Source organism: Lepidochelys kempii, chromosome 7, assembly GCF_965140285.1.
Source record: "Lepidochelys kempii isolate rLepKem1 chromosome 7, rLepKem1.hap1, whole genome shotgun sequence".
Lineage (NCBI taxonomy): Eukaryota > Metazoa > Chordata > Testudines > Cheloniidae > Lepidochelys > Lepidochelys kempii.
In genome coordinates, this window is record NC_136386.1 from 30185828 (window position 1) to 30210926 (window position 25099).

A 25099-nucleotide genomic window follows, 5' to 3' on the forward strand; every position below is an offset into this window, starting at 1 on the left:
AGTGTCACAGGCCCGGCCTGGTATCCCCACCCCACCCCTGGATCGGAGCCGCGGGCCCGGCCTGGTATCCCCACTCCCAGCCCCGATCGGAGCCACGGGCCCGGCCTGGTATCTCCATCCCACCCTTGGATCGGAGCCACAGGCCCGGCCTGGTATCCCCACCACCAACACCCTCCTGGATTGGAGCTACGGCGCGAGCCCTGGTTTCCCCTTCTCCATCCTTCAACATCCGTGGGCGGCTGTGGCGGAGCTGTTTCCAGGAGTTGCTGCCACCCCATGGTCACAATTCAGCTCCTCCCAGGACTCATCTTCGAGGTGACCCATGCTATGGGGAAACTGCCAGGTGTGGGGGGCCTCCCTCAGATCTACGCAAGGCTTAGGGAGAAACACAGGCCCTAGAGCTGAACAAACCTAATGAAATCTTGCCCCTCACGCTGCTACATCCCTGCATACAGCCCGTGGGAAGCCCAGGAGTGGGCTAGCAGGGCACTGGGGGCCAGGACTGAGGGGCGCTGGCAGAACTGGGAGGGGGGTCTAGGGCTGGGCTAGCAAGGGGCTGTGGGCCAGGATTGAGGGGCGCTGGGGGGGATCTAGGGCTGGGCTAGCAGGGGGCTATGGGCCAGGATTGAGGGGCACCGGCAGAACTGGGAGGGTGGGGCTAGGGCTGGGCTAGCAGGGGGTTATGGGCCAGGATTGAGGGCCAGAGCGGTCATTGATTCTATTTAACATAATTTACTCTAAAATTAAAATAGGAAATTAAGGGCCAAAGTCTTGAGTGAGCTCCCTGGGGGCAGGGGACACATGTTGGCAGAAGTTTGTGTTGAATAGAACCCAGGAGTCCTGATTCCCATTCCCCCCTCCCCCCGCCACATGTCTCTGTTCTCCAGACGACCCTGCACAGGGGCCCAGTGACAGCTCAGACAGAACACCGCCTCTGTGCAGCTAATCCCTTCCCCAGGGGGCTGCTCTGTCTGCACCTCCCCATTCCCTCGTGAGCCCCTGGGGGCACCATACCATAGTGCTGCGCTGCCCCGCCCCAGATCCTAGAGAACTCCTGAGTTCTATCCCAACTCAGGGAGGGGGGTCTAGTGGTTAGAGCGGGGGGGGGGGGGCGCTGGGAGCCAGGACTCCTAGGTTCTGTTCCCAACTCTGGGAGGGGAGTGGAGTCTGGGGGGTTAGGGCAGGGGGAGGGCTGGGAGCCAAGACCCTCCAGAACAGGTTTGAAGTTCCATCAGGGGGAAGCCACAATCTCGTGCCTGGGATCTACCCTGGCGTGTGTGTATCCAACACCAATCCATAGATTTTCAGGCCAGAAGAGACCATGAGACTAGCTAGTCTGGGGGGCCCTGGCCAGAGAATGTCACCCATCACCCCCTGTGCTGAGCCCAGGCACGGGTGCTGGACTGAAGCATGTTCCCGAAGGTAGCCAGGCTGGAGCTGGAGACCCTGAGAGATGTGAATTCACCACGGCCCTTGGCTGTTTGGTCCCAGGGTTAATTAACCTCAGGGTTAAAAACAGTGTCGCATTTCTCCTTGGACTGTGTCCAGCTTTAACACTGGGGGAGGCTATCGGGGTGTCTACACCTCTGCTGGGGGGGGCTCGGGGCTCTTTCCCCCCCCCCCAGGAACTTACTAGCCACTTGTGTAAGTCAGCAAAAGTCACCGCCTGGGGGCAGGACAGCACACAGAGCCTTACCCCTCTAGGAGGGGCCGCTGAGTGGCCAGGGGATAAATGCACAGAACCCCCGTCCCCTGCTGAGGTAGGCCATGTGGTGGGAGGGTGTGTTTAGAGACAGGCAAATGTGCCTCAGGATTAACCATCCCCACTCCCTGGGATGGGGTGAAGGTGGGGAGCAGGGAGATGGATGGGAAGGAGGGACAGAGGTGGAGATAAGTGGTAGGGGTTCCATGGGGGAGGGCAGGGAAGAAGGTGGGTGGGCAGAGAGGGTGCAGAGGCAGGGGTTTCCAGGGAGAGGGGTGAGTGAAGGAGTGGGGGGGGCAGAGGGAGGCTGGGGATGAGTGAGTGTCTGGGGGAAGTAAAAGAGAACAGTGCTGGGGCAGAGGAGTCGGGGTTGGGGGTGGAGTGGTTGGGGGTCTTGGGGGCAGGAGGGTAGAGCGGGGCTGTGGGGAGGGCAGGAGATGATGAGGTGGAGCAAGGGGGTGATGGGGCTGGGGCAGGCGGTGGGGGGCAGGGGTGAAGCAGGGGGGCTGGAGCGGCTGGGGCTGCAGGGGGCAGGGGTAAAGCGGGGCTGGAGGGAGTATAGGGGTGATGGGGTGGGGGTGGAGCGGCTGCGGCAAGAGATGGTGGGGGTGGGGGGCTGGGGCAGGAGGTGATGGGGCACGGGCGCAGCGGTGGGGGGCGGGGGTGGAGCGGTGGGGCGGGGTGGAGCAGTGGGGGGCTCGGGCAGGAGGTGATGGGGCACGGGTGGAGCGGTGGGGGGCGGGGGTGCAGCGGTGGGGCAGGCGGTGATGGGGCGGGGTGGAGCAGTGGGGGGCTCGGGCAGGGGCTGCAGGGGGCGCGGTCTCGCAGCTGGTCGGCCCGGGGCGCGCGGCGCCGGCTGTAAGTGGATCCAGGTGCGGGGCGGGTCCCGCTGGCCCGGGGCCAGGAATTCGGGGCAGGGGGGCCGGGGGGAGCCAGCGCGTCTCTCCCAGAGAGCCTCGGCCGCCAGCGCCCGCTCCGTGTGCGCCCGCCCGGCCGTGGGGGATCGGGGCTGACCGTCCTGCCCGGGGGGCGCAGACCGGACCCCCCGGCCTGAGCACGGGGGCGGGGGGCCGATCCCGGACGGTAAGTGGGGCCGGAGGGGATCGAGCCGTGCAAGGGTCAGTGGGGGATCCCCGGGAGCGGACCGGGCCGTGTATGGATCGAGCCCTGCGGGGTCAGCGTCGGGGGGGTCCCGGTGGCGTTATCCCTGTGCCCGAAACTTCTGGGAATCCCCCTTTGTAGCCGTGGCACCAGCCACGCGATTGGTAGTGATGGGGGGGGGGGTCCTGACGGGCTGGGATCGGTGCAGGGCCAGCGGGACCCCGCCAGGTCAGACCCCTCCCCAAGGCCGAGATAAGCCATTTGTGACCCACTGACCCCAACCGGGGTGGGAGGGAGGAGTACCCCTAACGGAGCCAGCTCAGAGATGGCTGGGCCAAAATATAGACTTCCCCGCCTCACCCCCTAACTGCCTGTCCCCCACCTGGCCCACCCTTATACACCCATGTTCCCCCCCCCTCCCCACACACACACCAGGCTTCTTCCCTGAGCCCTTCCCCGCCTTGTGCTCCCCACACCATGTGCCCTCCCGCTGCTGGGATCCCTCCCCAATTCCCCTCTCCCCCCCCCCCAGCCACTGCTCCCCACACTGCCTGTTTCCCCACTGCTGGGATCCTGCTTCAATTCCCCTTCCCCCCCAGACCCCCCCCACCTCCCCACTGCTGGGATCCCTCCCCAATTCCCATCCCTTCCCAGCCCCTGCTCCCCACACCGCCTGCCTCCCCACTGCTGGGATCCCTCCTCAATTCCCCTCCCCCCAACCCCCTGCTCCCCACACCGCCTGCCTCCCCACTGCTGGGATTTCTCCCCAAGTCCCCCCCCGCAGCGCTCCCCAAACTGCCTGCCTCCCCGCTGGCTGGGATCCCTCTCTGACCCGTGCCCTGGCCTACATTCCCCATAGTGCTCCCCTCACTCACTGCCAGGATCCTGCTGTCAGGATCCCTCCCCTGCCCTGCACTCCCACACACCACCTGCCTCCTCCACTGCTGGGATCCCAGCCTGATTCCCATCCAGTCATCACCCCAGCCTGCACTCCCTACACTGCCTGCCTCCTCCACCGCTGGGATCCCAGCCTGTGCTGCCCACGCCACCCACCTCTTCCACCGCTGGGATCCCTCCCAGTAGTCACCCCAGCCTGCCTCTCCTGCTGCCGGGGTCTCTCCCTGATCCCCACCCCACCACCTGTGTCCACCTCTCTCAGAAAAGCCCCTCTGGAGACAAGTCTCAGGAGATCCTGCCCTTTGGGGGATCCCCCTCTGATGGGCTGCCCTCCCCAATGCTCCACCTCCTGCGGAAGAGCAGCCAATCACAGCTTGTGCAGGAGGCAGTCAGGGCTCTTCCCTCACCCACCTTCTTCCAGCAGCAGGACAGAGTTTTGGGGTAGGGGAGAGGGGAGTAGGAAGAGCCCAGCAGGGCAGCTCTAGTCTGCCCCCTCCCTTCCCTGCAATACCAGGCCTTGGGACAACAGCTGGAGAGCATGGTCTAGGGTGGCTGTGGGTGGGGGAGGTGTCATTTTGTACACTCCTCTAGGGCACACCCATGTTTCCTTACACGTGTGTTCTGGCTGGCTGGGAGAGGCCACAGGGCTCCAGGCCCCAGAGACTAATTGTAGACCCAGCCAGACATAAATATTGACAGTGCTGGGTCAGTGAGAGGGTTCCTGCCAGGCTGTGCATTGGAACCATCCATCCATACTTTCTGCTGTGTACTTTGGGTGGGGGGGTCTCCACTTTGCTTCCCTCAATCCCCTAAGGATGCCCCCTCCTCCTGATCCCATTCCTGACACCAATCCCCTGTTCCCCACCATGCTACAATGCTCCTGCCCAGCCTTGAGATGTCCCAGTTCCCCACAGCTCTGATTTGCTGATGGCTGCTCTGGGGTCCCCTTCTCCCACAAATTGGGTTGGCCAAGGGGCTTTGGGTTCCAGACGGTCTGGGAGCTGGGTGGATGGCTATTCATAGCCACAGAGAGGCTATAATTAGCCTGGACTTGACCAGAGCTCCTGCCTCAGGAGAGGAGTTGATAGATTCCCTTAGCCTCTGTTTGGATAGTGCCCCTCAATCCAGACCCATAGTCCTCTGCCCCCCCAGCCCTGCCCCCCCCCACTGCTCAGCTGATCCCCCTCAGTCCAGACCTGTGGTCCCCCTGCCATCTCAGCCATTGAGGCCTAGTCTGCCAATGTTTGGCTGGATTATAATGGGAACTCAATGCTAGACCCTCCAACTCATGACATGCCCTCACTTTGAACCCAGGTGTGAAACCTCCAAGCCATCCAGAACTCCAGGGGTCTCTGCCATTGGGGAGGGGGGGAGGCCTAGTGGGAAGGGCAAGATACAATGTACGGGGAGGGGCTGCCATTGATGGTTGGTCCCCGCTCCTCCCCCATCACCCTCCAAATGGGGCTGGATGGACTCCAAGTGAGGACAGGAATGAGGGTGATCTGGATGCTCTGAGCCAAAGTCCCCACCAAGCTCTTTGGCTTTGAATCCACTGGGCATTGGGAGACTGGGAGGAGGAGGGGACGGCAGGGGAAGCCTCACCTTGCAGGGAGGGGAATCCATATTCCGTATGTTCCAGGGCACTGTGGGGTGCGCTTGGCCCCATGGCAGCTGCAGGGACAGGATCCCTGTCCCCCAAGGCCCAAGGGGAATTGCCTTCATTCTCAGCAGTACAGAGGCAATGATGCATAGTGGGGATACCAGGCCACGGATCAGATCCACTTGAGAGGGGTTTCTGATTACCTGTCTGGGGGGTTGTTGGTTCAGTCTGAGGGGCACTGGCAGGACTGTGGATGGGTGACACTAACCCCTGCCTTACCCCTGGCAGGACCATGTGGCCCGTCTCCTGCCTGCTGCTGGCAGTGCTGGTGGGCGCGACACTTGCACAGGAGCTGGAGGAACCTGATACCTACACGGTAAGAACGCGTCAGTGTTGCCCACCCTTCATGTGCCCTCTGGGGTGGAGTGCGAGGGCTGTTTATACAGGGTCCCTTGCCTGGTGCTGAGATGCAGCTGCCTCTGGGGTGGGGCACGGGGACTGTGTATGCCAGGATTCCTCAGCAAAACTCCAGGATATTGGAGGGGGTCCCATCCTTAGTGCCACTGAGAGACCCTGGAATAACAAACTGGGCTGCACAGCCCCACTGCTCACAAAGTGAGACACTAACGCTGCCAGATCAACTTAGCGGTCGCTCCCTTCGTAGCTTCTCTCAACTGAGCTCATCGCATCCACCAGGGTTCCTTGTATCCCTCTATTCTGCGCCCCCTGGCTGGGTGCCACCCTCCCCTCTATTTCAGAGACTTCCTGCAACACCCCCCAATTTCACTCCCAACCAGAGGTGCTTTGTGCACCTGCCCCCCTTCCCCTCCCCACCATTATGATTTGCCTGGTCTGGGAGATAAATTCAATCTATGGAGAGTTTTGTGTGCGGGTGCATGCTGCCCCCTGCTGGAGAGGATGAGCCCTGCTCTGTGTCCGTCCGTCCGTCCCTGCTGCCCTGCTCCCAGGTGGGGTCTGTGCAGGGCCCGATCAGTTTTCCCTTAGCTGCCTGCTTGCCCTGAGCTGGCCTCGGACACCTGGGTTCCTCTCCTGATCCTGCAGGGCCCATTAATGCTTTCAAGGGCAATGGGATCCTGTTGGTTCAGCCCTTTGATTTCTTCACTCCTATATTTGGGTTTTTTCCCCACTGCCTGTGGGCCCTCGACTGTAACCGTCTCCCTCTCTTACCCCTAGGAATGCACAGACGGATACCAGTGGGACTCAGACACACAGCACTGCAAAGGTATGAGGCGGGACTGTGGGGAGTGGTTGAAGGTGGGGGGCTGGGAGCCAGGACTCCTGGGTTCTACCCCAGGGCTGGGAGGGGGTCCTTGGAAGGAAGGGCTTGGATTCCTGCGTTCTGACCCTGGGCCTGTCCCCAGACGTGAACGAGTGTGAGACCATCCCCGAGGCCTGCAAGGGGGAGATGAAATGCATCAATCACTATGGGGGGTACCTGTGCCTGCCGCGCTCAGCCTCCGTCATCAATGACGTGCACTCGGAGAATGCTGCGCCCCCCAGTGCCCCTCGACCCCGACCTCCCCGACCCTCACTCACCGCCTCCCGCCACAACGCCTGCCCCCAGGGCTACGAGCCTGACGGGCATGGCTCCTGCCTGGGTGAGTAAACAGGGAGCGGTTGGGGGGAAGAGGGGCAAGGGGGCATGGCTGGGGGGAGGGGCCATGGTGGGGAGGAGGGGCAGGGGGCATGGCTGGGGGAGGGGCAAGGGAAATGGCTGCGGGGAGGACAGGCAGGGGGCATGGCCAGATGGAGGAGGGAATGGTGGGAGGACAGGCAGGGGGAACAGCCATGGGTGTGTGGGGGGCACAAGGCCCACTGGGAGGGAGGCAATTGGTATCACTGGGGGTTAGGGAGCTGCTTCCCCACAGGCAGAGGCTGGTGATTCTATGGGGCAGATCCAGGACACCCCTGGGGCCTGATGCCCGGCTTGGGGGGGTGTCTGTCCCGGCTAACCCCGCATGTCCCGGTGCTGCCCCCTGCAGACGTGGACGAGTGCGAATACGAGCTGCACGACTGCCAGCCCAGCCAGGAGTGCATCAACACGGCCGGCACCTTCCACTGCAAGTGCCCTGACGGCTACCGCAAGATTGGCTCCGAGTGTGTGGGTGAGTGGGCACCGGCCACCGGGGGGCGCAGGGCTGGGGTGGAGGACAATGAGTTTAACCCCTTCTCTCCCGTGTGGCAGACATCGACGAGTGCCGGTACCGGTACTGCCAGCATCGCTGTGTCAACTCCCCAGGCTCCTTCTCCTGCCAGTGTGAGCCAGGCTTCCAGCTGGCCAGCAACAACCGCTCCTGCGTGGGTAAGGGACCCGCCCTGCCAGGGGGACAATGGGGGCCGGGACTCAGGATTCTTGGGTTCTGTTCCTCTTCCCATTTGCATCACCTGGTGGGCATTTGAACACTGTTATACACCACCCTGCCCAGAAGCAGTCGCATCCCGGTGCTGGGCGTGTTGGGATTTCACACTGCGCTTTCCTTGCAGATGTGAATGAGTGTGAGATGGGGGCACCGTGCGGGCAGCGCTGTTTCAACACCTACGGCACCTTCATCTGCCGCTGCAACCAGGGCTATGAGCTCGACCGCGACGGGTTCACCTGCAATGGTAGGTGAGCCTGGCCCCTGCCCCTAGCCCAGCCCCCAGTCCTAGCCTTCCCCTGCTTTTAGCATTCCCCAGGCCTAGCTCCTCCCATAGCTGTAGCCCCTCCCACACCCTGAGCTTCTCCCATTTCTAGCCCCATCTTGTTGTATATCAGCTACCATCCTTTTATCTCCCTCCTGTTTTAGCCCCTCCACAATTTTAACCCTTCCCATTTCCCTTAGCCCTTCCCTGCTGGCAATTCCTCCCTTCTCATCTCCAGTTCTAGCTCCTCCTATTCCATTCTGCTCCTCCCACTTTCCCATGTTCCCGCCCCATTCCCTTTAGCCCCTCCCCTTTGCTTTGCTCCACCCACTTGCCCATTCCCTTGCCTTGGGGACCTTCTTAGCTCCTCCCCCTGCTCTTTTCCCACCGATTGGCTATGAGGGACAATCTCTAATGAGGCTGATGGGCACAGACCGATCCTGTGGTTCCTGGAGTGGGGGCAGTGGTGGACTAGGAGGTGAAGGGAGCCCGGGCCTCTCACGCTTTGCTTCCCCGAACCAGATATCGATGAGTGCAGCTACTCCAGCTACCTGTGCCAGTTCCAGTGCATCAATGAGCCAGGGAGATTCTCCTGCGACTGCCCCCAGGGCTACCAGCTCCTGGGCACCCGCCTCTGCCAAGGTACCAATGCTTCCCAGCACTGGGAGGGGCTTCTACCAGAGAGCTACTTCCTCCCCAGGACACTCCACCCACCCCAGCTGGCCCCAGCCCTGAGCAGCCCCTGCTGCCCTAAAGAAATCCCAGAACCCCTGCAAGAGCCATTGAAAGGGGGTGGCTTAGCATAGCAGGGGGCTATAGGTTGGGATTGAGGGCCACAATAGAGCTGTGTGAAATGCATTCTGGGATTTCCCCCTTCTCTGTGCCAGTCATCCCAGGAGAGAGGCCAAGATCTGAACAGATCCCTGTTGTGGCCCCAGACCATCCTGCCTCCAGTGGTAGGGTATCTATTGGCTAGGAGCTGGCAAGAACTCAGGACTCCTGGGTTCTATTCCAGGCTCTGCTATTCACCTTGGAAAAGTTCCTTCCTCTCCCGGTGCCTCAGTTTCCCTTCCCATGTCTATTCAGACTGGGGGCTCTTTGGGGTAGAGATTGTCACTGTGTCTCTGTGCAGTGCCTGGCACAGTGGGAGCCCTGATCTTGACCTGTGTGGTGGCCGGTCCAGTGGGGGCCCCTGATTGCGTTGGGGTCTGTGCAGCACCTAGCACAATGAGAGCCCTGATCTTGATTGGGGTCTGACTCCAGTTACCCCAGTCTCTCCCCACCGCAGACATTAACGAGTGTGAGACGGGCGCCCACCAATGCACCGAGGCCCAAAGCTGCATCAATTTCCATGGGGGCTATCGCTGCGTGGAGAAGAACCGCTGCCTGGAGCCCTATGTGCAGGTGTCTGACAAGTGAGTCTGCGTGGTGTGCTTGGTGGGGACTGGGTGGTTTCCCTTAGCTAAGCAGGGTTGTCCCTGGATGGAGACTCATGAGGAACCACCAGGCTTGCATTGTAATGAATGCTGACCCCAATGTGGCACTAGGAGGTGCCATGCTGCAGGGTCAGAGGGCTCAGTAGGGGGCTCTCTCCCCTTGCACTCAGTACTGGCCCCAGTGTTGTGCCTAGTAATGCCACATTTTCCAGTGGCTGGGGGATGAGTGTTTTGCCAAAATATAGGGTGACCAAAGGGGAAATATAGGAACGCCCGGTCGAAAAGGGACCCTGGCGGTGCCGGGCCATTAAAGGGCCGGTCAGGGGTGCTGCAGATCTTAGGAAGGGTACTTCCTCCCTGTCCTGGCACCGCGCTGCGCCCCAGAAGCAGCCAGCAGGTCCAGCTCCCAGGCTATTGCTGCGTGGAGAAGAACCTGCCCCTACTCTGCAATGGGAACTGGCCAATGGGAGTTGTGGGGGGAGGGGGTGGCTCCTGCCCCCTGCCCCCCTGCCTACTAGCACTGGACCTGCTGGCCGCTTCTGGGGTGCACACAGCGTGGTGTCAGGACAGGCAGGCAGCCTGCCTTAGCCCCGCTGCATTGCTGACCGGGAGCTGCCCAAGGTAAGTCCGTGCCCCAATCCCCTGCCCCAGTCCTGAGCCCCCACCAAACCCAGAGCCCCCTTCTGCACCCAAAGCTCTCATCCCTGGTCCCACCCCACACTCTGAATCCCTCAGCCCCAGCCTGGAGCCTCTCCTGTACCCCAAACCCCTCAACCCGCAGCCCCCTCCCATATTCCGAATCCCTCAGCCCCACCCTGGAGCCTCCTCCTGCACCCCAAACCCCTCATTCCCCAGCTGGACCCTCACCCCCTCCCGCACCCCGAGCCCCTGCCCCAACAAAAGTGAGTGAGGGTGAGAGAGAGCGGGGTATGTAGTGAGTAGGGGCAGGGCCTCAGGGAAGGGACGGGGCTAGGGTGTTCAATTTTGTGTGATTAGAAAGTTGGCAACCCTACCGAAATACCCAATTCTAAGCAGTCGGAAAGTCAGTGAGAGACCCAGGGGTGGACCCCAGATGTCCTGCCCCACACTAACTTTGTCCCTCCCTCGCAGCCGCTGTTTGTGCCCTACCACGAACCCTCTGTGCCGGGAGCAGCCCTCATCCATCGTGCACCGTTACATGAGCATCACAGCTGACCGGACCGTCCCTTCTGACGTCTTCCAGATCCAGGCCACCAGTGTCTACCCTGGAGCCTACAATGCCTTCCAGATCCGCTCTGGCAATGAGCAGGGGGAGTTCTACATCCGGGTGAGTGGGGGGAGGGGAGCGGGGGGCTCTGGACAGGACAGACCACTGCAGAAGGCGGGACTTCCTCTTTTAGCCAAATTATCAATAGTGGGAGGGCTGCTACCAGAAGGCAGGACTTTCTGTGTTGCTCGTAGTGCCAGGCAATGGGCATGTCCCACTCATCCAGAGACCCAGCCAGTAGGCCCGTCTCCTCCGTGAGGGGGGGCATTCTGAATTGCTCATAGCACCAGCCAGTGGGTGCTGCCCTGGAAGCAGGACTTCCTGCATTAGTCTAAACTCAGCCAACCAAAGAAGCAGCAGCTATTTCATTGGTGGTGGTGTGCGGGGCGGGGGAGTAAAGGGGGAGCAGACAGAGCCCCTGGAATGAGGGGTGTGGGGGGGTGACAGGGAATCCTTGAACTAGAGAGGGTGGAGGTTGGGTGGACGGATTCCAGGAGCACCGGTGGGGGCGATGTGCTTGGGCAACAGAAGCTATGGATGCCCCCCTAGTTATTACTGGGGGTAGTAGGGGGATAGAGGAGACAAGCAGAAGGTGAGTAGGAACTTGCAAGGGAGAAGTCTGAGGAGGCAGGGATGCAGGGTGAATCAAAGCAGCAGGAAGTGACTGCCCTGAGCCCCCTTTTCCTTTGCCTCCTTGAGCCGGAGGGGATTCCCTCCAGCCTGCATGCACTTGGAGCCACTCCACTGGATGGTGCTAGTGAGGGGCAGGGCTAGAACAGGCAGCAGGTTTTAAACAGCATTTAGATGCCTAATGCTCTTGATTTCAAGGGGAGTTAGGTGCCTAAACACCTTTTAAAAAATCTGGCCTTGTTCTGCTGCCCAAGTCGGCTGTGGCTGATCAGCTCCACAATATCAGGGCGAGGGCCAGGTCTCCCAGGGCTGAACCCCTGTGCTTGGGGGGTGGGTCGGATCAGGAAATAAGATCAGCAGAAAACCGGGCCCCTTTGGGATGTCACTGGTGCCCCCTACAGCTGGCAGCAGCTTCCCCTCTCGCCAGAGCCACACCTTGACTTGGGTCAGCAACAAAGTGGGCACTGCTTTAGTTACACTGAAATGATTTGGTTGGGTCAGCACCCCCTGGAGGTTTGCACTCACTCATCTGCTCTCTTGGCAGCAAATCAATAACATCAGCGCGATGCTGGTTCTGGCCAGGCCTGTCACAGGGCCCCGGGAATATGTGCTGGACCTGGAGATGGTGACTATGAACTCACTCATGAGCTACCGCTCCAGCTCGGTGCTGCGTCTCACCATCTTCGTGGGAGCCTATTCTTTCTAGTGCCCCAGCCTGGGTAAGACAGAGCTAGTTTGTGGAGGTGGGAATGTGTGCAGTGATGAGCTGCCAAAATCTTAACAAGTTCCCTCCTCGCCCCATGAGGGAATCGTTGCCCACCCCCGCCTCCCGGGACTCCTGCCCCATCCACCCCCCTCCCCTGACTGCCCCCAGAACAGGGTTGGAGGGTCTCGTGGGCCACCATAGTGGGTGCCCACCCCTAAGAGCCAGAGACAACTGCTGGGGGGCGAGGTGGGCAGTCCCAGAGGTGCTTACCTGGGGCAGCTCCCAGGAAGCATCTGGCAGGTCCCTCTGGCTCCTAGGGGCGGGGGAGCATCTGCTACCCCACTGATCACATCAGAAGTGGTGCCTTAGGCACTGACTCCCTGGGTGCTGAGCACCCACCGGCAGCTCCGCGCCCAGCCCCAGATCACCTCACCTCCGCTGAATGCGCTGCCCTGTTCTGCTTCTCCACCCCCCAGCTTCCACGAATCAGCTGTTTGGCGGGAAGCCGGGGAGGGCTGAGAAGCAGGTGGTGGCTTCGCACTCAGGCCCAGGGAGGCGGAGGTGAGCTGGGGCTGGGAGTGGTTACCCTATGCCCACCCCCTGCCCCAGCTCACCTCCGCCTCCCTGGGCCTGACTGTGAAGCCGCCACCTGCTTCCCCTGCTTCCCGTGCGAACAGCTGATTCGTGGGAAGCGGGGGGGCGGGGGGGCGGGCGGAGAAGCTGAGCTGGGGCCGGGCAGGGAGCTGCTGGTGGGGCTCTGCACCTACCAAATTTTCCCCTGGGGTGCTCCAGCCACTTTTGGCCAGTTAAATTTAGAAGCTGTTTTAGAACCGGTTGTCCCCTCCCGGAACAACCGGTTCTAAAAGGGCTTCTAAATTTAACAGCCAGCGAACCGGCTCCAGCTCACCACGGGGTGTGTGTGTATCTCCCTAAAGGGAGAAGGGGGGAGCCCCATTATCTCTGCTCCGTGCCCCTTCAGACCCTCCCTGACCGACAAAGATTGTACCCAGCTCTGAGAAGCCAGGAGAACAATCCTCTGCTGGAAACCATGTCAGGCGAGTTTCTCCCAGAGAAAGTCCCGAGGGGGCTAGATCCTGGGTCTCTGTCCCGTAGACAAAGGCCAATCGAAGCCAATGCCAGACACTCAGCCTGGAACTGCAGGGTGGATGTTTACCAGGGAGAGGGATTTGCCCTGGGAACAACTGACCTCGGGGGAGACTAGGGAAAAACTCTACTGCTCAGGGGCTTCCAATGCAGCTGGGCTGTATCCTTCTAGCTCGACCACCAGACTGGGGTTGCTGTGGGGGCATGCTCCAGCACATGAGAATGGAGCTGAGCTGAGGGCCATTTGCCCCAGTGTCCTGGCCTGTGCCAGCTGCTCTGGGGGGTGTACAACTGTGCAAGGGGGCAGATTATTCCCCATCTGCCCCCTGGAGGTTCTCTCACCCAGCTGCGTTGTGGGCTGGGCTCAATGTCTGGCTGTAAAAGCGAGGAATCCCACTGCAGGTGGAGCCAGCCCACTCAGACCATGGAACAGTGGGGTGGGGGGGTGTGAATTGTAACACTCTGCCTCCCCCTTTCCTTAGGGGCTGAAGCAGCAAAAAGCAGGGTCTCAGGCCCCAATGTTGCTGTTTTCTGCCCCTGCAGGTTGGCACCGGTCCAAAGGAGACAGCGCAGCCAGACCCAGCTCTGGAGAGATATCAGTGGGGTACGGGACCCCAGCTGCCACACTGGAAACTGACATGCAGCTGGACCCAAATCTCCCATCCCTCCAGCCTGCCCTGGGCTCTGCCCCTCCCTGGCTGGAGACCCCCGAGCTGGGCTCCTGCGCAGACCAGAGGTGTGATTTTGGCCAACTGTTCCACTTCCTGGTTTGAAAAAAGGCAAATTTCAGTAAAAGCACCAAGACCAAACCCCATATAAGGCAAAGCAGGTTGAGTGGGGGGTTCTGGTTCTGCCATCAGCACCATAGCTGATCAAGTGTGTGTGCGGGTGCGGGGGAAGGGTCCGGACAGCACTAGGCACAATTGTGTGAGTGTGAAGAAATAATTGGCCATGTGAAGCACAGGCAGATGTGCTTAAACATTGAACAGAAGCCCTTCAATAGGGGGCACTATCCCCGCCCAGGGTGGAGCGAGGGATGGGAGCATTCTCCCTTCACAGCCAGGACCAGAAGCTCAGCTCTGGGATGAGATAAAACTGAGCTGGAGTCCATTCCTGCTCATTAGCACCTCTTCCCATGCGATGGGGGGATGAACCCTGGCACCTGGACCCCCTTGCAGCGGTATCCCCCTCACCCCTAGCGGGAAGGAAAATCCCAGTAGGAACAAAGGAATAATCAAATTTATTGGAACAAGGGAAATACAAAGACTCATTAAAACAAACACTGGGGCCGAAAGCCCTAGACAGTCCTTCTACACACACCCAGAAGCCTCCCTCCCTGCAAGGCCACCATGCCCCCTGGGCGTACACCCCACAGAGGCAGAGTCACCACCTGACCGTTCTGCCCTGGGAGAAGGGAGCTGGCTCCCTGGCCAGCAGCACCCTGTCGAAGGGCTACAGCACCCCTACAGTCCCCAGCTAGAGCACTAGGCCCAGGGCGAAGCCTGAGGTGCCGGGGTCCCTGGCAACAGGACAGATGAGATTCCCCCTGTTCAAGAGAGGGGGCCAGGGCTGCAGTACAGCTGGGAGAGTGTCCTGCTCAGGGCAGGGCCCAGGTTCCTGGGGGAGGAAGCACAATGGGGAAAGGGGTGTTAGGGCCAGGGGAGGGGCATAGCAGGAGGCCTCAACTTCCGTCCATCTGCTACAGCCAGAAACTGAGCACAGAGACCCTAGGAGTCCTGGCTCCCTGCCTCCCTCTAGACCACAGGGACTAAAATAGCCCCAAAGCCAGGAGCTAATTCAAAAATCCTAAATAAGCTTTTGAAGACAGAGGGAGGTTTTACTGATCCTTGGAGTGAATGAATCAGCTGGACTGAGGGGGAGCCCGCGGCTGTGGGTTGGGGATAAGGGGCACGGGCAAGGGGGAACCTAGTACCAGGCTGGCAGGGGGCGTGGGTCAGGCCTGAGGGTCCACGCGCTGCTTACTCTCACCTCTGCAGTTTGCCACACTTGATGGTGCTCAGCAGCTTGTCCCTGCTCTCAGGGTCTGGGCAGGTAGAGTAGGCGGCCAGCAGGCTGATGGGGTGGAGACAGACAGTGAGGGGGGGCAGGGACTTGGGCTCCCAGCCCCCAAGCTTTCTAGAGTAGGGGAAACTGAGGCATGGAACAAGACAGGCACTCAGTCAAATAGGAAAGGAACCCAGGAGTCATGGCTCCCAGCCCTTCCACTGCTCTCCCACCAAACCCCACTCCCCTCCCAGAGCTGGGGCCAGAACCCAGGCAGGTGGGCCCTGTACCTGGCCAGTGTGCTGTATCTCTCCAAAATGGCGGCTGCTTTCTCCCCGCTCACTCCACTGATCTGCATGAGCTGCCGAGCGAACACCTCACGCACAGTCTGGGCCTAGGGAGCCAGAGAGAAATGGGGGACAGGGGGTCAGAGCCAGGGAGAACTGCCAAGGTGTCCTCCAGTAATCCAGCCCTAGGGTAGGATCCTGGGAAAGGACAGAGCCATCCCAGCTCCTGGAGCCAGCCAGTCCCCTGCCCTGGATCACAGTCAGCATCCCCGGAAGGGGAAAGGCTCCGTGTCCCATTCCCTGCCCCCTAAGCCAGCCATTTCCCCTGTCCTGGGGACAGATCACAGCCAGTGCCCCCGACCCATTCCCTGTCCTGGGGCTGGAAACAGGGTCATGGCCACTCTGCCCAGTCTCACCTTGTTCTTGACAGCTCCCTCATTGAACTCCTGGAAGGTCATTAGGGTGCAGGAGTCGCTGTTGGGCTGCAGTGGGCCGCGGCCCTGAGACTCTTCCTTGGTGCAGCTCATCAGGGTCTTGTTCTGGGGAGGAAAGGGGCACCTCATAAATCCAACCAACCATCCCCTACTCCTGGCTGGCACCCCTCACTCCAGATGCACAGCCCCCTGCTAGCCTAGCCCCAGGCTCCCTCTTCCCAGCTCTGCCACCCCCTCTCACTCCTGACCCACAGCGCCCAGCCCTGGGCTCCCAAACCCCCATCTCTGCCACCCCCTCTCACGCCCAACCCACAGCCTCCAGCTAGCCCAGCCCTGGACTCCCCCTCCCCCAGATCTGCCGGTGCCTCTCACTCTTAACCCACAGCCCTGTGCTAGCCCAGCCATGTGCACCCCTCCCCCCAGCTCTGCCAGTGCCCCTCAGTCCTGACCCCCAGCCCAGCCCAGCCCTGAGCTCTGTTTCCCTCCCGCAGCCCCTTGCTCACCCCATACAGGCTATTCAGATGACGTGTCATGATGGTCAGATACGCAGCTGATTCCCGCAGGTCACGGGTGCGTTTGACAAAGAAGCCATCCACTACCTGGGTGTGGGGGAAGAGAGCATTAGGGAGTGGGGCTAGTGGGCGGGGAAGACAGTGCATCTGGGTTCACAGCCTCCTTGAGGTTCAAATTTTCTGGCCTTAACCCTGTGCTATTGTTAGGGGGATCGGACACAGAAGGGCCCCTGCATCTGGGTGCTGGGTTGGGGAACCCGTAGCTGGATGCTGGTGGTCACCTGATGCAGGGCGCTCTGTGGGAGGCTCAGGAGCTGTATGTGTATGGGAGGGGAGTGTCCTGCGGGGGGGTTGCTGTACCAGAGTACTGGGCAGGGGTCCCCATACCTGGGTGCTGGTGGCTGCCTGCTGCAGAGTGCTCTCGGGCAGGCTCAGGTGCTGGGTCGATCCAGATTCCTCCAGCAGGTAGATGGGATGGCGCAGGCCACAGCGACGCAGACGGAACTGGGGGGTGGAGTGGGGGGGTTAGCATGGGAGGGAGATCCACCCTGGCTCCCACCTTATGAGTCCATCCAGACAGCCCCCAGATCCCCTCCTCAATCCCTCAGGCACCCCATTCCCCCGCACCTTCTGCTCACGGAAGCGCCCGTCGATGATGCTCCCACACAGGTCAGCCATTCGCTTCCGCTCCACCACGTAGTCCAGGGCCAGCTCCTGCGCTGGGGGCAGGTGCAGCTGCCCTGGGGTGAGATGGGATTCAGGAAGGGGAGAACAAGACCCCACTCCCCTGTCCATGCATGGCCAGAATGAGGCAATCTTGGTGCTGTGAGGCTCTGCCACCCCCATATTTTCTCCCACACACACTTGGAGTGGCAGCCAGGGACCCCCCCCAGTACCTCTACCCTAGTGCCAGGGTAGTGCCGCACTGGGACGTGTGGGGTGGGGCCACCCCTCAGAGCTCAGGCAGCACCAGTTACACTCAAGGAGCCCTCCCTCCCTGCTGGCCTGGGGGCTCCTACCTGGACGGGGCTGGACTCTCTCACGGGCGACCCACATGAAGTCCCCCACATGCAGCTTGCGCACGTCGAAGGGCACGGCATTCCTGCGCAGCTCAGCCATCAGGTCCTGCTTCCGGGCCGCTGGGCCACTGTAGGGAGAGACGGGGTGGGACTGGGGCCTGCTCAGGAGGCCCCTGAGATGCCCCCAACCCTCCTGGACACTGAGTGACCTCCCCACCTCAGCCCCCAGAGCCCAGCCTGCCTGGGATCCCCATAATAAGCCTCCCTGCTCAGGATGCCCTATAACCCCCTCCCCCAGTCCCCCCGGCCAGAAGCTCGGGCCCCCCAGCGCACCCCATGGTCTCGATGAAATCCACACACAGGATGATGTCAAACTGGCCAGGTCTCAGCACGAATTCAGGGTCATGGGGCCTCTGCCCTCCAGAGCCACCTGCTGTCCCCTCCAGGGGTCCCAGGGCACTGTCAAGCCTGCAGCAAAGTGGGGCAGACAGCACAGTGAGAACACAGCCCTGGAGAGGGGCCAGGAAAGGTGGGGAAGTCCTGTCCCAGCCCGCCACAGAGAGCACAGGGCTGCGGAAAGTTGGGAGCTTCTGCTACAATGATCAGCAAAGAACGGGTTAACATTGCCAGTGGCTGGGTCTAGAGAGAGCACAATGAATGGAGCCCAACTATTAGTCCCCACTTCCCTTCCCCCTCCCTCGACTCCCACCACCTCTGCTCGAACGTGCTAGATCCCACTCCCCCCAGTGCTGCAGAACTCAGGAGTCCTGGCTCCCAGCCCGTCCCCCCCCACCCCCCCCCCCCGTGAGTACACCCCGGCTCACACAGGCTGTCTGGAGCTGGCACTCACAGCTGGGGCTCTGGGCGCAGTTTCTCCTCCCCAGCAGGATCTGTGGGCTCTGTGCCCTGGGGTGTCTTGGATTCTGGGGCTCGACCCTCTGAAATCAGGGCCTGCTCCACAGCCACAAGCCTCTGGGCTAGCACCAGCCCCTGCGGTGTCAGAGAGTACCTGCGGGGAGCAAAGGGCATCTGTACCCACTGAGTCCCCTCTGCTGCCCCCACAGCCTGGCACCTCCCGAGTCCCCAGCCTTGCAGCACGGCACTATTACTGAACCCCTAGCAAACCTCCAGGCAGCACAAAACCCCCTACTGAACCCCCCACCCCACCTGCCCTGCCCCTATTAAGCCTCTGTGAGGATATAGGGAAGGTGTGGGTACAATCTAGGCACTCCGAGTGGGAGCAGGAACTGGCTGCCTGGCTCCTTCCCACGCGGGACACTCCCTTTGAGGTGCAGCCTTTCACCTACCCGACGCCTTGTTCGCCCCCACAGTGGGCGGAGAGTCCGAGGGCCGGTGGCAAAGGAGTCACAGAGCAGCGTCGACGTGAGGTGCTCGGCCACAGCAATGGACTCACCCTAGACCTACACAACAGACTGGCCCCCCCAGGAGAGCTGGGGTAGCAGCAGCAGGCGGCCTGGGCAGTGAGGTCCTGGGGCAGGGCTCTCCTGGTGCGGCTGATGAGGGAGTCACTGGTCAGAGGAGGCTGGACAGTTATAAAGGGGAGGAGCTAAGCTCTTGGGAGGTTTGGGCCATTTTCGACAGAGTAGCCTTGAAGCAGGGGCCCTGCCTGAGCCCAGCTGGGTGGAGGCCTCCCCAGGGAAGGGGAGCTAGTGGCAGGCACTGCAGGCAGGAGGTCGGGCTGCAGGATCTGAGCTCTCTCTGCTGCATGTGATGAGGTCAAAGGGCAGCAGGTGAGTTTCGGGGTGGGGTCCGGGTGCGATATGTACTTCACAGCTGCTGCGGGGCTCCTGTGGGAGCTGAGCTGGACCCAGAAAGCTCACACCTTGGGACAGGGGCTGAGTATGGGACAGTCTAAGCTCATAGGAGGAGCTGTACCCTTAGTGTGCCAAGGGACCAAAACGGGGGCAGGGACTGGACTCTGCTCAGGCTCTGGGAGACTTAAACACCCAGGGCCCCAGAGGCTGGATTCCCCTCCCTGCAGGCTGGTGGGCAGTAAGCGTGTGCCCAGTAACATGGACTAGGGGACCAGCTTATGGCACTCATCCCAGTGCAGAATAAGCTGTAAGCTTGGGCGGCGGGGGCTGTGATGTTCCATGCAGGTATCCTCCAGCAGACCAACCTAGCACCAGCCTAGCTGTCCACCAGATGGAGATGGTGACCAACCCTCCCATTAGATGCTCTCCTTTCAGTCAAGGGGAAAATGCCCATGACCTGGAAAAGAATATATCTGACATGCTCGCCTTGGGGGGATTCAGCTGCCCAACAGTGCCTGGGCCATAGCTGTGGTGCTGGCACCCACACAGCAGGGGGCGATGGTTTCTCTGTGGATTAGGGAAAGTGTCATGCAACCACAGTGTCTGACGCTTAGCCCATGCCTTCAATGGAAGAGATTCTAGACAAGTGGGGATGCATGTTACCGTAGCACCATGGAGCTCACCAAGGACGACTGGCAGGTACCAGGTGCCTTCACCCCTCAGCGGAGCTCTAGGATTTCCTGGTTTTACTCTCTGTCCTAAAGGGGCATCTATCATCTTTCAGCGTCTGGTAGCTCAGTTACGAATGGAGAACTTGGCCTAAGCATATGTTGATGACATTTCTAGCCACATCTGGGAAGAGCATGTGGCCTAGGTTAGGGGGGTACCTGACCCCCTCAAAGATGGAAAGTGTAGAGTGGGGATTGCTGAGGTGGCTTATCTAGGACAAAAGGTGGGGAGTAGCTGTAGAAGGCCAGAATCTGCAAAGGTGGAGGCTGTTAAGGACTGGCCTGCTTCCCAAACCAAGAAACAGACCTACTCCTTCAGTGGGATGGCAGGGTATTACTGGAGATTTGTAATGCAATTAGCTCCTGAGCTGCTCCCAGCACTGAGCTGTATCGAAGGGCGAGCCAGACAAAGCGCTCTGGATGGCCCAGCGTCAAAGGGCATTCTGGGCCTTGAAAGAAACCCCCCCAGCTGAAACAAAGGAACAAGCTGTCAAGGGGCTGGTTTGAAGGTTGCTGCTGTGAACAGACAGGACACCTGCATGGACAGAGTGAAGATGGAGCGCAGAGAACCAGGGAGTGGCAAAGCTGCTGCTGCTACCAACATGGACTCTAAGTGTGGCTTTCCCAGGCCGGCCTGAGGACCCTGTGACACTGGATCCCAAGTGACTAATCAATGCTCCTTCGGCCTGGCCATGCTGCCCTGCCTCACTGCAGATCCTGGTATCGCTCCCTAGGAAGGAAAAGCTGCTGCAGGAGTTCTGATTTCTGCAGCAAGCCCAGCGGAGACCCACAGTGAGTTACTAAGGCTGCTCAGCAGCCCTTGGGGAAGGTGTGGGCCCGTGGGTGCTGGGGTTACCACCAGGAGACTGTGTAAAGGCCGGGGCATGTCCACAACAACTCCTAGCACTACACTACTCCCTGATGAGCCCCCCCATTCCTTACAACATGGCACCCCCTCCAAAGCCCAGCACCCCCTCATACCATGATGCCCCTAGCAAGCCCTGAATCGTGTCCTCTGCAGCACAGCACCCCCTACCTGGCTGGGACATTGGTTTTCAGCACCAGCTCTTTGCGGATCAAGGTACCCACCGATGCCCAAGCCGTGTACCTATTTCCAGGGTCGACCTGCAAGACACAGATACCCCATGTGACTCTGCTGGGTGGGACCTACCTGAGCCCCAGCAGAGCTTGGAGCAAGGGAGGAAGGCACGGCTGGGGGAAGCAGAGGGGGTAGGTAAACTTGAGGGGGTGGGGTGATGGGCTCAGATCCCTGCGCCAGGAGTGATGGTTCCTCAAGCCATCTCCAGAACCCATCAACTCCAGAACCTCATGATGGGTGTTTGATGGTGCCCAGACTGAAAGGGGATGGCAGGCCGGGGGATTCTCCAAGGCAGCTCTCACTCACCAGGGTGAAGGATTTGTCACACAGCGGCTGAGCTGCCCGCTGCAGCTCAGGCTTCGTCAGGAACCCCCGGCTGCGTGGGCTCTGTAAGGGGGAGCAGGAGGAGTCAGCACTGGGGAAGAGAACATAGGAGGCCAGGCTCCAAACACCACTTGCAGAGCTAAGAATAGAACCCAGGAGTCCTGCCTCCCAGCCCACTGCTCTAACCATTAGACCTCATGCCCCTCCCAGAGCTGGACATGGAACCCAGGATTCCAGGCTTACCATGCTGTCCTTATAGAGGGCTAGCAGCACAGCATAGGCCCCAGAGTGTGGGGCTGGGACATACTGCCGGGGGGGACGGGCCTTCCTCTGGAAAGAAAAGTGTCAATTAGCAGGATCCCCCAGCTCTGATCCCCTCGCTGCCTCTGACATCCCCCCAAGCCCCAACCTGTCCCTGCAACCCAGTGTCTCTCACACAAACCCACTCCACCCCAGAGAGGCAAGGGGACTTACGTAGCATCTGAGAGTCAGAGCCAGGGATAGAACCCAGGAGTCCTGACTCCACACCCCTCCCTTCTCTAACCAGTATACCCCATTCCCTTCCCAGAGCCAGGAAGTAGAACCCAGGAGCCCTTCTGCCAGAGGCAGTGCTCTCACCGTGGGGGGAGGCTCCAAATCCCCAAGTAAGGTCTGTGAGGCAGAGGGGTTGTTGAGGGAGCGGTGCTCTGTGCCAGGGGGATCACTTTCCTGGCCCCCCCTGGAGGGGCTGGCCCTTCCCATGGCTTCAAGGGGGGCATCTGCACCTAGGGTTCAAATAGAAATAAGATAGGACCTCCCCCAAGCAGCCAGTTCCCCTGCAAAGGCTCCGATCCAGGCCCAGGGCCCCCAAGAGAGGACAGGCCCTGTCTCCCGTTCCCTGTCTCCCTCAGCCAGCCCGACCCTGACCCCCACCCTCCAGCTGGGACAGGGCCAGGAGGCACAGAGGGCTCCTTACTGGGAGCAACCTCTCACTTGCTAGGCTCAAGGACGGGCCTGATGGGAGGGAGGGGGAGACAATATCCTCCCACTCCCTAGGAGAGACCCTACAATAACGAAGCACTGTCATTTGATTTTAAATCTACCACAGTTGTTAAGGATCCCTAAACCGAGTGGAACCAACAACCCAGGAGTCCTTTACACCCCAGTGCACCTATGCCCCTGTGTGGCTGCCCACCCCCCGCTCAGCCTCCTTCAGTCTTCTCCTCACACCATGCCATCTTGGGGGACCCCTTCAGTCCTGACACCCCATCCCTGGTGCTCTTCACCTACCCTGCTCAGCACGGTGCCTCTCCAGCCGCTCGTCCAGCCTCCGGCAGATCCCGTCCCCAAAATGCTGCAGAATCGCGGCCTCACGCCCACTGTCCAGGGGCAGCGGGTACCTTCGAAGGGAGCCCAGAGCCTGAGGGGGAAGAAACACTGACACGGGGAGCCTCCAGCCCCCCCACACCCCTCCCAATGGGGTCCCAGCAATAAGAGCCAGGACTCCTGGGTTCTCGCCATGCTCTCGCAAGGCAGTGGGGTCTAGTGGGTTAGGTCAGGGGGCTGAGGACCAGGACTCCTGGGTTCTAGTCCCAGCTCGGGAGGGGAGGGCAGTGCAGTGGTCAGAGCGGCGGGGGGGGGGGAGGAGGAACCGGGACTCCTGCGGGGAGGGGGCGAGCTCACCCTCTGATACACGAACTGGGTCTTCTTGCCCTTCTCAGCGGCCTCATCCCTCCACTCGGTCAGCCACTGCACGAAGAGGGGGTTAGGGCAGGCGGGCACCGGCTTCTTCCGCCCCAGCCGCCGGGGGGCCGCCATCTCCGCAGGGACCCGGGGCCTTTCCCCTCTCGGGGGCGCTGGCTCCGATCCAGCCCCAGCGGGGGGACGCGGGGACGGGAGGCGGCCTGGCTCTGCCGCCCCCGATCCGAGTCACTCTTTAATGACAGGGGGATGAGGGGGCGACAGCCAGCCCCCCCCAGACGAGATGGGAGGGGTTCCCCCGGACTCCTGGGTTCCCGCTAACCCACTAGCTGCAGCATGGGGGAGACCCCCACACTCTGCCCCGCGGGGGGGGGGCGGCACCGCGACCCCTGAGCCGGAAGCGATTCTACCCTTTTCCCGCCGGGGCCCCGGCTTCTCGGAGCACCGCCCCTAGCTGCTGGGAACCATAGAGCGCGGCGATGTGCCCGGGATAGAGTGTGCCCGGAGGGGCTCTCCAGCGCCATCTAGCGGTCAGAAAAGACGGAAACTCCGCGATGGCCGAGCTCTGCGGGTACCGCTCGGAACAGAAAGAGAATCGGGGGTCGAGGCCGGGAGCACTGGCAGAGCTGGGGGAGCCCAGGGCTGGGGTAGCAGGAGGCTGTGGGTCGGGGGTGAGGGGCACGGGCAGAGCTGGGGGAGCCCAGGGCTGGGGGAGCAGGGGGCTGTGGGTCGGGGGTGAGGGGCACTGGCAGAGCTGGGGGAGCCCAGGGCTGGGGGAGCAGGGGGCTGTGGGTCGGGGGTGAGGGGCACGGGCAGAGCTGGGGGAGCCCAGGGCTGGGGGAGCAGGGGGCTGTGGGTCGGGGGTGAGGGGCACGGGCAGAGCTGGGGGAGCCCAGGGCTGGGGGAGCAGGAGGCTGTGGGTCGGGGGTGAGGGGCACGGGCAGAGCTGGGGGAGCCCAGGGCTGGGGGAGCAGGGGGCTGTGGGTCGGGGGTGAGGGGCACGGGCAGAGCTGGGGGAGCCCAGGGCTGGGGGAGCAGGGGGCTGTGGGTCGGGGGTGAGGGGCACGGGCAGAGCTGGGGGAGCCCAGGGCTGGGGGAGCCCAGGGCTGGGGGAGCCCAGGGCTGGGGGAGCAGGGGGCTGTGGGTCGGGGGTGAGGGGCACGGGCAGAGCTGGGGGAGCCCAGGGCTGGGGGAGCAGGGGGCTGTGGGTCGGGGGTGAGGGGCACGGGCAGAGCTGGGGGAGCCCAGGGCTGGGGGAGCAGGGGGCTGTGGGTCGGGGGTGAGGGGCACGGGCAGAGCTGGGGGAGCCCAGGGCTGGGGGAGCAGGAGGCTGTGGGTCGGGGGTGAGGGGCACTGGCAGAGCTGGGGGAGCCCAGGGCTGGGGGAGCAGGAGGCTGTGGGTCGGGGGTGAGGGGCACGGGCAGAGCTGGGGGAGCCCAGGGCTGGGGGAGCAGGGGGCTGTGGGTCGGGGGTGAGGGGCACGGGCAGAGCTGGGGGAGCCCAGAGCTGGGGGAGCAGGAGGCTGTGGGTCGGGGGTGAGGGGCACGGGCAGAGCTGGGGGAGCCCAGGGCTGGGGGAGCAGGAGGCTGTGGGTCGGGGGTGAGGGGCACTGGCAGAGCTGGGGGAGCCCAGGGCTGGGGGAGCAGGAGGCTGTGGGTCGGGGGTGAGGGGCACTGGCAGAGCTGGGGGAGCCCAGGGCTGGGGGAGCAGGAGGCTGTGGGTCGGGGGTGAGAGGCACGGGCAGAGCTGGGGGAGCCCAGGGCTGGGGGAGCAGGGGGCTGTGGGTCGGGGGTGAGGGGCACGGGCAGAGCTGGGGGAGCCCAGGGCTGGGGTAGCAGGGGGCTGTGGGTCGGGGGTGAGGGGCACGGGCAGAGCTGGGGGAGCCCAGGGCTGGGGGAGCAGGGGGCTGTGGGTCGGGGGTGAGGGGCACGGGCAGAGCTGGGGGAGCCCAGGGCTGGGGGAGCAGGGGGCTGTGGGAGCAGGGGGCTGTGGGTCGGGGGTGAGGGGCACGGGCAGAGCTGGGGGAGCCCAGGGCTGGGGGAGCAGGGGGCTGTGGGTCGGGGGTGAGGGGCACGGGCAGAGCTGGGGGAGCCCAGGGCTGGGGGAGCAGGGGGCTGTGGGTCGGGGGTGAGGGGCACGGGCAGAGCTGGGGGAGCCCAGGGCTGGGGGAGC

At 62.0% G+C, this 25099-nt stretch overlaps 2 protein-coding genes across 4 annotated transcripts; one reads left to right on the plus strand and one right to left on the minus strand.

Moving 5' to 3' along the window:
• The first annotated feature begins 2642 nt into the window (after positions 1-2642).
• EFEMP2 (EGF-like fibulin extracellular matrix protein 2) lies at positions 2643-14497 on the plus strand. Its single transcript, XM_073351668.2, has 12 exons — positions 2643-2785; positions 5589-5676; positions 6495-6543; positions 6683-6919; positions 7304-7426; positions 7507-7623; positions 7806-7925; positions 8466-8585; positions 9232-9358; positions 10490-10685; positions 11800-11974; positions 13609-14497. Exons 2-11 carry the CDS (start codon positions 5593-5595, stop codon positions 11959-11961), a joined length of 1335 nt encoding a protein of 444 aa, XP_073207769.2. The 5' UTR covers positions 2643-2785; positions 5589-5592; the 3' UTR covers positions 11962-11974; positions 13609-14497.
• MUS81 (MUS81 structure-specific endonuclease subunit) lies at positions 14287-23352 on the minus strand. 3 transcript variants are annotated; one of them, XM_073351665.2, is made up of 16 exons: positions 22910-23351; positions 22517-22646; positions 21866-22011; positions 21491-21577; positions 21230-21310; positions 20861-20949; positions 18172-18330; positions 17655-17789; positions 17322-17449; positions 16930-17042; positions 16690-16806; positions 16294-16389; positions 15773-15895; positions 15360-15463; positions 15055-15216; positions 14287-14682 (listed from the first exon to the last, which is right to left on the minus strand). In XM_073351665.2, exons 1-16 carry the CDS (start codon positions 23042-23044, stop codon positions 14616-14618), a joined length of 1872 nt encoding a protein of 623 aa, XP_073207766.1. In that variant the 5' UTR covers positions 23045-23351; the 3' UTR covers positions 14287-14615. The 3 variants fall into 3 exon arrangements, with proteins under 3 accessions (XP_073207766.1, XP_073207767.1, XP_073207768.1); XM_073351666.2 differs by having other exon boundaries at positions 15055-15138; positions 22910-23350; XM_073351667.2 differs by lacking the exon at positions 18172-18330 and having other exon boundaries at positions 22910-23352.
• Positions 23353-25099: the final 1747 nt, after the last annotated feature.